Source organism: Cydia pomonella, chromosome 10 (genome assembly GCF_033807575.1).
Source record: "Cydia pomonella isolate Wapato2018A chromosome 10, ilCydPomo1, whole genome shotgun sequence".
NCBI lineage: Eukaryota > Metazoa > Arthropoda > Insecta > Lepidoptera > Tortricidae > Cydia > Cydia pomonella.
The window spans coordinates 16,710,417-16,722,530 of NC_084712.1; the positions used below are offsets into that span (position 1 = coordinate 16,710,417).

General features: G+C 36.0%; 1 protein-coding gene across 1 annotated transcript in view; it reads left to right on the forward strand.

Moving 5' to 3' along the window:
- Window positions 1–12,114, forward strand: part of LOC133522294 (guanylate cyclase 32E-like) — a 204,658-nt gene that overhangs the window by 37,306 nt on the left and 155,238 nt on the right. The window contains exon 8 of the mRNA XM_061857577.1: window positions 7,653–7,790. Coding sequence (XP_061713561.1) covers window positions 7,653–7,790 — 138 coding nt within the window. The remainder of the gene's footprint in view (window positions 1–7,652; window positions 7,791–12,114) is intronic.

A 12,114-nucleotide genomic window follows, 5' to 3' on the forward strand; every position in this document is an offset into this window, starting at 1 on the left:
CTACGTCACGACACGAAAGAAAAAGAAAAAGTAGAAAAAAGTATTGTTTTAACTGTCTCATAGAAAAAATATTGTATTCAATAGTGATATAAGATAAGCAACCTTGTCAATCTCGTACTCAGGCCACCTCTTACTTAGGCCAATCAGCAAGCTTCGTGGTTTACTTAACCACGGTACTCAACTGAAAAGCTCTCCATTACGTATATCAAGATTGTGTAAAATACTATTTTCTCAGTCGGTCTTAATTGACAGTGATACTAAAATACAGAAGCGCCAGTTTAAAAATATATCGGGCCACGGAACGCGCACGCCTATTGTCGGTCCGAAAGGGCCGAAAGAGCGAAGGGTCTGAATCGGATCCAGCATAAATCAAACTTTTTGACATTTACATACGTGACTGGTCATTCACAGCTTTTTCGTAAGTGAGATGTGTGAGTACCTACATCCATTCAGAGAGATTACTGCGTTAGAGTCAGACCAAGATAAGTTGGCAGCGATTTTGACAGCCCAGACAGTGCAAGTATTATTTTAAACGTGTAATTCTATGAAATAATTACGTTTACTTAACACTTGCACAGATTTATATAATTTTATATATGTGTGTTATATAACATTATATAAATTATATTACTCGTACATACTAGTTCAAGTTATAATATAATATATAAAGTAAAATGTATTTTTTTCAAACTTCAGATAATTTACTTCAAATACTTGATACCAATATACGACACCTACAGACTAAGCGCTATAATCTAGGGAAGGTTGAAAACTTTAAAATGTTTAATGATCTATAGTTTAATACTATATAGGTAAGGTTGTGGTCAAATGCATATAAAAAAATAAATCCTTTTCCTAATAAAAAAAAAAGTTTTTATTCGCCAAGCTAAATTCCAAAGAATTTCTGAAAATACCTTTTTATAAAAATAGTATTAAGTATCCTCCGGGTATCCTATTACTTAAAGAAATAAGGAAATTAATTTATTTTTTTAACAATCTCCAGTGACATTTTATTCATCTTATTGAATTTGTCAGATAAACAACGTAGTTGTTTATGATAAAAATTCTTATTGTTTTCGCATTAAAAAAATGTAAATTCAAAATAAATAAGGGAATATGAAGCTAGTTCTGTAGGCGGATATAAATTTAGTTAGATATAAATACTCTCCCATTCCATCAAAACCCGGAGGCCGGTTCTGATTTTACATTATGATATGGTCATTATCATTAGAGTGCTCAATACATGGTTTTCCTAACTTAATAATAATATTTTGTATGGGATTGGGAGGCATAGCAAAACTTTTAAACTTGCTTAACTCTTCAAGTGGCATACGTCATTTTTAAGTTGTTGGAATTTTTATTTTATTTTTATTAAACAAATAAGAAACGTTAAGATTTTTTTAAGGTTAACTGGAAGGGATCCCTTGAAGGGATATGTTCGCCTTTGTATTTAGCTTTTCCTAATTGTAAGTTCCTTTTATTAATGTGTTTTTGTATAATAAAGAGTTTACTACTACTACTACACATTTCAAATTTAAATGACGTAATTGACCGGGAGCCGGTTCCTGCCACTTAAAGGGTTAAATATTATCAATAAATAAGTTTTTGCAGAGCTCACTTAAAACATATTACAAATGAATTTAATGTACGTATAGAGTGAGCATTATATCCTTACTTATTTCTCTATCATATGGTTTTCATCTTTGATACGATTTTGACCGCGAACACCAATCAGCTAAGCGCCCCCATGATCCCACCTGTTTTTTTCCTTAAAGATGCTGATAGACATGAGCATTCACTTGTAATGAGCATTCTCGCGAATAGAAGAATCTAACAGCGTTCGTCAAGCAATTCGCCGAATCTCCTTAAAAACTGCGAATGCTCGATGCTCTGCTCAAGTGAATGCTCAAATCTATCAGCACCTTAAGAATTAAGGGGCTGTCAACACCCAAGGTCCTTGAAATTGATGTTTTTAAACAGTTTTTTAAGAAAGACTATTTGTTTTAGTCAAGTAAGAAAAATATATGTTCATATTAATTATATTTCAAAGACCGTGGTTGTACTCGATACATGATTGAACGAAATCGGCTCGATAGAAAATAATTGCAAAGATTGGTCTTAAAATCACAATTAAACGGTTCTATGTCTTTATTGTTTTGACCTATGGGTCTGCAATTAAAATCACAATTTCAAAACATTTATATCTAAACCGCTAACGAGTAAAATATTACACTAATAATCCACTTTTTTTTATTTAAATAATTTTCTTATTATTCCCTTGCCCAGGCCCAGGTACATGCGACAGTGCTATCTCATTTACTCCGATACAAATAGACAGTGTGCGCGCTTTAGGTATTGACAGCCTCTTAACACTTTATTGTACACTGATTACAAAAAAAGAATAAAATTTAAAATAAACCTGTTTATTTATTTATTTATTTATAGGGCACATCGCTCGCCCTTACGAGTGCGCGTGAGATGCCCAGGGGCCTAGCTAAGGTGACATCGAGAAACGTCAAACGAAAAGAAAAAAATTATCAGGATAACATACGCTATGAAAAATCACGTTAAATTTTGATTGGTTCTTTTATATACTACATCGATGGTAAACAAGCATAGTGTCCGCCTGATGGTAAGCAGTCTTCGTAGCCTATGTACGCCTGCAACTGTTACATGCGCGTTGCCGACCCTAACACTCCGCACCCTTGTTGAGCTCTGGCAACCTTACTCACCGGCAGGAACACAACACTATGAGTAGGGTCAAGTGTTATTTAACTGCGGTTTTCTGTAAGGTGGAGGTACTTCCCCAGTTGGGCTCTACTCTAGAGTCTAGATCTGGAATAACATCCGCTGTGTTGTGCCCTACCGCATGATTTTATTTTTTATAAAGTATTTTTCCTATCAACGATTGTCATCTTGGCTAGGATCCCAGTCAACACATCTCATGTTCGTATCCAATCCAAACTGTCGGTTATCGTTAAGAATCACACGAACCCGCCGCCAAAAAGCCGCTACCATACAATCCCAGTTGCGCTCTCATTTTAAAACAACATGCTTAAATTACATAAAACTTGTCATACATTTACGTTATCTAAGTATCGGCCCGATTCGAACATTAAGATACGTCAAATATTAAGATCATATCATAAACAAATCCAAATCAAATTTATAACATCAGAATAAGCCTTCTGTTAAGCCAGTTTTTTCCCAAAAGAGGTGTTTGTTTACTAAGGGATGTAAACCCTAATCGTAATTGTATGTTTTCTTCGACAGGAAAAATATAAACAAAATTACTCAACAAAAAATTACGTAACGTATCGAAATACCTAGTAAGTACCTATTGTTATTGTTAGTAACATAACTTATCAACCTAAATTATAAGAATGCATGGGACAATAATTAAAAAATGAAATTCAGTATTCATCTTTATAATTGTATAAATTTACACTGCAAATTATGAAATATTATTAATACTAAATCTATTTACAAAATCATTGCATGTTTTGAAACCAATGTAATATTTATTGGAATAAATGGCTCTACTACTACTACTACTACTACTACTACTACTACCTATTGTTTCACGTGTAAACTACATATGTTAACGGCACCAATCATGGAAAATTTAAGAGAAAATTTGGAGTGTTTTTTTCATTTTGTTGATACAAATTAACGGTTGTCACGGGACAAAAATCTATGGAGTCTACATTAGATTTTTTTTCATACCATGTTGATGGCAAACAGGCATACATGGTAAACATGGCTGTAACTCCCTAGGGAGTTATAGCTTTTTTTTTTCACAATTCATTACTCCGGCGGGAAAAAAATAGGCATTTGTACTTCAGTACACTTGCATGAAATAAGATCGTTTTTGAGTAAGTGTGATGAAAAATAAAATACATACAATGGTTTAAAATTAAAAAGTTAAGGCACATTTATTTTTTACGCACTCCTGTAAAGTTTTGTAATTATGTGGCTAAATATAAGTCTACCTTTAAACTGGGGCGGTTGTTAAGAAGTTGTTTCAGTTAGCAACGCAGTGATTGATCATGCAAATCTTTCCATTCCTTCCTTTATGCTTACTTGCCTTAGGGAGGCGCATAACAACATCTACCGTAAGAATGTTCTTACGGTATAGATCGCATCATTCACGCGATGCATGCCTTGATTCGTATTGTCGTGTTATTAAAGGTAAGATTTGACAAATCTGCGCGTTATCGTGGATGACACAAACTAATAAAATAAATGTTGCTATCTTAACAGGCACCAGAGTCTCAAGTTAAATTGAGAATTCACCAGTAACAATGTACTAACCAATCCTATACAAATTTTTACCACGCAGAAACGTCGGCGAGTGATTTTTTTTATAATAAAGGAAACAGGGAAATATTCACCGCCTCCGAACGAACTCACTCCCGGTAAGCCTAACTAAACTAACCTAGGTAAGCTCAGTTTGTAGCACCTTTTTCTGCCGGTGTGTGACCGGATACGATTGGTCTTCTTACACCTAAATTGCTGCGCTTAATAGCCCATTGGCAAACCTTTAATTCGGACTTCTTACTCTCTGTGAGCGACCACGTTTGAGCATCGTAGGTTAGAATGGGCAGACATACACATGTCAACGAGTTTTTGCTTTAGTGACAATGGAAGGCTACCCTTCATCAGCTCTTTCATGGACCATTTCATACCATACCTATTCAATTTAATTAAACAGAAAGAGATTGCAGAACAATTAAATTAAACAACTCAGAGTTCATAAAATAGGTATAAATAATTTAACTTTATGAGTTATCTCTTAAGTTCCAAACAATTATCCAACTATCGACTCTCATTCAATTTGGTCATTGTTTTCCGATCTTCGGAGCCATAAATGGGAATTTTTATTGAAAGTACCTATTATTTGAATTGAAGAAATAATTTTATCGCGCAATAGCACTTTCAATCACTTAAAATGCATATTGCAGGTTTACCGGTGAAGTGAAATGATAATTAGGTTTGTAGGTAGCAAATTTAACACACCGGATTCGACGGCTCAATTTTCATCTTTAAATTCCTCATTCCCCTGTACCGCTGCCCTCATTAATTTCATTATGTTTGTTTATTTAGTTTTTAAAGGTATTCGAGTTTAAAAATGTACTATTATTGGATTCCTTATGTTATAACGAGGTTTATTTTATCGCAATGCAACGAACTAAAACTTTATTTATGCAATCTGAGTTATTAATTGGTCGTTTTTACCAGCGGGGGACGTGCCACATTTGTCTCCGCATTTTGTAGGTTTCTGGCGTACCTACAACAGATAGCGAGTTTATTAGAAACATTTCAATTTAAGATGAACTAGAATCGATGATCGTATTCCAAAATAATCGTGCATGTTCAAAAATATGATACCTGAGGTGTAGAATTTGATTTGATTACAGTAATTTGGTATTTATGGTCACAATCTGTTGCTGCAAAGTAAGCAACTCAATGACGACTCGGTTTGATGACCGGTCTGGCCTAGTCGGTAGGTAGTGACCCTGCCTATTAAACTAATGGTTCTGGGTTTGAATCCCGGTAAGGGTATTTATTTGTGTGATAGGAGCGCGTACAATGTCAGGGGCGGATCGCCTTTAAGAAGCGTTTCATCACGCCATATTTGACAAATAGAGCAAGCTAGGGTGTAACGTTACTCCTGAGTGGCGTTCGACGCGGCTCCGCCAAGGCGTCATAGAGTGCGCTGTCAAAACAATTGAAATCGAACGTGTGCTATGGTTTGTAATCAGTCTTGTTCAGTGAAGACCGTGAGTTGAACATCGTATTTCATTGAAAGCCCCTATTCATCCACTATTGAAGGTTCTGATGAGCTGTCTCTAGTATGATACGCCCACGATTCCCGACCTAAGAAGTATCTGTCATATATCATTGTCGGAGTACCTAGAACGCAAACCTTCTTGAGCTGACTGTGGAGCTTAGTCAATTTGTGTAAGGATGTTTTACAATATTTTTTTTTTATTAATTTATTTATTGAATTGTTAGATTGGTATGATTTTAACGACGTTTTAACGTTGGCTTGCCATTAAAGGAAATTAGTATAAACGAGTTCACAAACATTTTTAAAAGCCTATGTTCATCGTTCTCGACCGTACCAAATAAAATCCACAGATAAAGGGACTTATTGGAATTCAATTTCATATTTGTTATACGTGTGAGTTTCCTGAGATGAACATACGGAAAACGTTCAGACGATCACCTGCCAGCCCGCGTAGCCAACAGGCCAATCGTTAACGCAGCGTAGCGTAGTCATCTCTCTATCACTCTTCCATATTAGTGCGAAAGTGACAGTTTGTTTAGAGGTTCAGTTTCATATTATAGTTAGCTACACGTCATACACGTGTAAGTTTCCTACAATCATTATATTATACCTTTAAACGAGCAATTCTTGTATATATATATATATATTTCCGGGATCTCGGAAACGGCTCTAACGATTTTGCTGAAATTTGGTATATGGGGGTTTTTGGGGGTAAACAATCGATCTAGATTAGTCTTATGTTTGGGAAAACGCGTGTTTTCGAGTTTTCATGCGTTTTTCTTTCGACGCAGAATATGGTCGCTAATTTCGTGTTGCCGGCCACTGTCCGTCTGGTCCAGCGGGTTAAGACGCGGACTGCTAAACGAGTGTTACGGGTTCGAATCTCGCCCGGTGACTAACTTTTGTTTTTTTTTTATATGCTCAAGTTTATATATAATTTTTTAATTTTTATTGTTTTAGACAAGTTTAATTTAGTAAGAAAATGTAGTTAAGATTATCACCTATACACCACCATATTACAATAAATAGTTATAACCGAGCAAAACTCGGTCGCCCAGGTACTGGTTTCTTAAGTCTAACAGCTACACGAGGCATTATAAGTATGAAGACGAGTATAGCAGCTTTACAGAAGTATCATGTTTACATGTTAGAAATAAATGTTCTTTGACGTGGCTTGATAATTTAATGGTTAATTAAAATAAGAGCCTCCTAATGAAAATCCTTATGGCAGGTGTGCCAGATAGTACCTAACTGGGGACCTATTTGACTCGAGACTGTTACGAAGTTGACATGGCCTAGTTATTAGTGAACCTTACTTCGCCGAACTGTTGAATATTGCTAGACAACCTGCTCAATTATAAAATTTGAGAATTCCTCCATAACATATCTATCACAAAACGAGTAATATTGTAGCAACACCACCTTCTATCACTTTCTTAAGTTTAATGGTCCTATTTCGTATGCATGGGTTATGTAAACGAGCTAGTCCCTAAAGAACTCCCTTGTAAAATAAATTATTTTACAAGTATGCATATTACAATGCGCTTATAAAGGATTTAGGGATGTCCGTTAATTTATTAAATGCTGCCCAACCCAGCTGGACTCTCCTGGAGATTTCCTTTTCGTGTTTTTTATTGTCTACAGATAGAATATGTCCAAGATATACATATTGGTCGGCTCCAGTTTTTCGACTCCAACGTTATGAGATTGCCAGTGAAGTGGGATTCGAATTGCGAGTGATGTTCATCATAACTTTGGTCTTGGGCATATTCATCTTAAGATCTGCCATTAAACAAGCAGGATATAAATATGTAGTCTTTGGATTATGATTTACCTACCTATAAAATTATTCGTTCAGGTCTATATGGACAGCGCAGGCGACGCCGAGGGCAACTTCACGGTCATAGGGCTGGTGGAAGATGAGACGGCTCCAGGAGGATGGAGGGCTGCGCCGGTAGCTACCTTCCGATACGCCAACTCTTCAGACATGCTACCGGTTAGTACCTACAATTAAATTTTTATTCAAATCAATATAAATTATCTTAAATAAAAATATATATAATATATATGAAAATATATTAGAGTTAGTCCAAGATAACTCTGCATCGATTTTTATAGCACAGACTGTGCAAATGTTAGATTAGATTAGATGATTTATTTCATTAAAGAGAATTATATGGATAATATCGTTGCATTGATGTCCAAAATATAATAATTTCTATCGTGATCGTCAAAATAAAATAAAAATGAAAATAATAGCAATACTAATGAAATAAAATTATAGATTCAATAAGGATTGTCAATACAATTCGAACCTAATTAGGTAAATATAAATTGACAATATCAAAACTTACGGAAATACATGAACAATAAAAATAATAACGATAATTAAATAGAGAATCGTCAACACACAACAATCATATAAATATAAAACAATAAGGTCCCAACAAGGATCATCTGCATGATAAAAAAAACAATTTCAATAAGAAACAGTAAGAATAAAACAAGTTCTGAATCAAAATACCATTTCTATGATCTTATTTACTGAGTACAGAGGGTTTCCCAACAAAAGGTTTCTCAATTTACGCCTGAATTTTCGTCGAATTACTTGTTTCTTATCTCGTCATAATTCATAGAAGTTTCGTTTAAAATAACACTTGCACAAACATTGGAAATAATGGAAAAATACTGTGTCGTATGAGGCTTCGGGATACCAGCTTGCTTTAACAACTAACCTAGTTAGTAATTATACTCACCAATTAAATTTAATTAGCGATTCATTGAAGTAGAAAGCTTCATTTGCGGTTATAAGACGCTTTGTGGAGTAGGAAGAGGATAAGTACCTATACAAATAGAATAGAGTAGGTATAGTTGTTAGCTTTGTAGCTGGCCCCGACGGCTTATCCTTTGTCTATTGTTAACTAAAACCGCGCGTGCCACTTACCTGCAAAAAAAGGGCTGGGTAACATTAACCGGTTATTTAATTAGAACTCCTATGGTAATTGAAATAAGATTCAAAATGAACAAATGGAAAATTAATTTGTGATTTCTTGTGTGGTCCCATACGGTTACTGAGTGCCGGCGAGTCGAACGCGCGTTTTTTGACCGTTGGACTAGCCCCCGCTCAGGTGCGAATTAGAATTACCTACGTAGTTACCAATAGACAAAGGATAAGCCGTTACGGGCCAGCTACAAAGCTAACAACTATACCTAATATGAAAGCGGGAATATAAATGCCTAAACTATTGAAGAAACTAAGTATCTACTTATATTTCAATTAACCTACCAAAAGTCATTTTTTATTTCATTTACTCCACAACCTATCCTGCCAGAGTCGACAAAGTGGTTTCTGGGTGTCTAGATATTACGTATCTATTCTGCGTTTACATTAAGAGACAGGCAGCGTAAAGCCAAGAAATTAGAAGGAAACAAGGGATAGAGATATGGCGTGGAACTTGCGATGGAAGATATGGGCGCGGATAATATTTCTCTGGAAAGGAAAGGTCAAAACGCAGCCAAATAACACTAGACCCTGGGGTGTTCCTGCCGGTGAGTAAGGTTGCCAGAGCTCAACGAGGGTGCGGAGTGTTAGGGTCGGTAACGCGCATGTAACAGTTGCAGGCGTACATAGGCTACGGAGACTGCTTACCATCAGTGGGCCGTATGCTTGTTTGCCTCCGACGAAGTATAAAATAATAATAAAAAGGTTGGAGCTAGATGAATCGGACACAAGATCGGCAGGAGTGGAAGAAGAGGGAAGAGGCCTACATCCAAGATTGAATCACCAAAAGACCACCACGATAATAATGATGGCTCTGGAAATATACTATTGTGTAAAATGTTGCTCAGTCAGCTAGTTATTTTGTTTATACTAAAGTTATACTGCTACATGCAGACGCAGACGGACATGACGAATCTATAAGGGTTCCGTTTATTGCCATTTGGCTACGGAACCCTAAAAAGGATAACGATACGAAGGGCTCGTGTTTTTTCTTTTACCCCTCCCTTTTGACAGATGAAGAACTGCACTCGCGGTGCATCTGGCTCATACTTACAAACTGATATATAATGAGCGTGTTGTCAAAGAGAAAACAAAATAAGCTCAATTCGTGAAGTTGGAATAGGCCTCCCTCAGGTTCGAAGGGCGGTCGCTTTGTACGCAGTTTATTGACACTAACAATATTCTTAATTGAAGTAGGGTCTTTGTTCGTAAGCATTCCTTTTAATCCCTAAGTATGCGGGTAAAAACGTGACTAAATTACGGGAGTACACTTTGGCTCAGCATTCCGAACTTAGCGTTAATACCACGATTAAACGAAACTATTGATTAATAGTACATTACGATACAAGTGCGAAAAATAGGAAATTCGAAACGAGTGGCGATAAATTAAAACACGACCGAAGGGAGTGTTTTAAATCGACACGACTTGCGAATTACCTATTCGCACATGTATCGTACAACGTTTTACAGTACATATGGCCCTTTAAATGTTCGACACAGTAACGTAATATGCTACTTCTCGCACTAGTGCTATAAAGTAGCCCCATATGTACTGTAAATACTCTTTACAGTACAGATGGTGCTACTTTCCCTTACGGGTGCGGGAAAGAGCACTTTCCGTGTATATATCGGCACGCATAACGGCGATACTGATCCTGCATCTCAGCCAGCCCAGTATGGTGCTTAGAGAACGGTTCCACCGTTGAGATATAGTTTCTGCCATATGTTTTATGAAGGAAGACATTTGAGGTGCATAGACGCTGTCAACAGATGTTACAAGTGGGGTGAACGTTGCATGTCGCATTTCACAGGCCGTCTAATATTTTCTCTGCTTTTCGTCTTCAGCTGATTTTAGTACAAATGTGACAGGTCATGAGAGGTAAAAAGGAGCGTCAGTGTCGACGACACGGATATCAAACAACGCCTCCCTCTGCGCATCCCAAACGCCGCGACAACATAGATCTGCACGTAGGCCACAGTCATTTTCCGAGATTATTGGTTCTTTTGTCACGTTGCCCCACGCGTGTTGACAAAGTTCACAAAATAAGTCCCTAATCTCATTATGCCGCCTTGTGATTAGGCCTCCAGTTTTACAGCAGTGCGCGTGGTCGATGTTGAAGCTGCCGTTGCCACAGCCGTCACATGATTGCGGCATGGCGTTTTTTTTTTTCTTGTTAATATACTCGTATGAAATACTTAACATAACAATGGAATAAGTATTTAGGGAGAACAACAGGGTTTAATTGATAGTTTAGGAGTAGCCTGTAATTAATTAAAAGACGATTTCATTAAATTTCTATTAACACGTAAGCTCCATATGATTTATTATTAAAACAGTGATATTGAATAAAGTTTGACTATGAGAATGGTTTATTATAAGCAGACATAGAAGTTTTGTTGGCAGAATAAAGTGATTGACAAAATCAAATATCGACATGTCCGTTATCGATGTTACCTTAACATTAAATATATCTTTAACATTGTATGAGAAAATAGCTACCGCGAAACACACAACACGTTCGATATCTTCTTTGATATATTGGTAGTTTGCCATTCTTTTGGCATTGTATACTATAGTTTACGTTTTTATTTTTAAGTACTTAATATATGTACTTAGTTAATGAAGAAATTATATACCGATTTGTAATTGATGTTCATTCTTGTTATTTGTCGGTAATTTACAGCAAGTAGAAGTTACACCTTTTAATTATTAATCTATGACTGACTTATCAATAACAGATTTATCGATGTTTCATTTTGTCAAACACTCGTTTGTGCTACAAAAACTTCTATGTCTGAATATAACCAAACCGATACAGTACATTTGTTGATTGGTAGGTATATCACGAATCCTTACAGAAAACCTCAAACAACCCGGTCGATTCATTTCGAGAATAATTGGAAATATTTGTAGCGCCACAGTGAGATAATGGCAGGAATATTAAAGAACAACCGTGTTATATCAAGTTTATTTGTTACCTACATCGAACATTATGATAATGGCTTACAATATTTGTTTTTAACAACCTAAAATACACGTGTAGCAATACAGTATGTTTTTTTTTTGCCTGCCGTTGTTGCCGTTATTGTCCGTTCTGTTGGGAGTTAATGTAGTAAAATGAAATACTCTATATAAAATATCGCTTTTGATAATAAAGCTGACCTTCATTGATTATACAGTGTATATAAACCAATTAAATTCTGTTATAGGAAAGAAAAACCAAAATGTATAAACAAATTTTGAGCACAATTGTCGGCGGCTGCCGCATTTCACGGCGCTCTGAATATTGAAATATTTACTTTAAATTCCTGTAAAAAC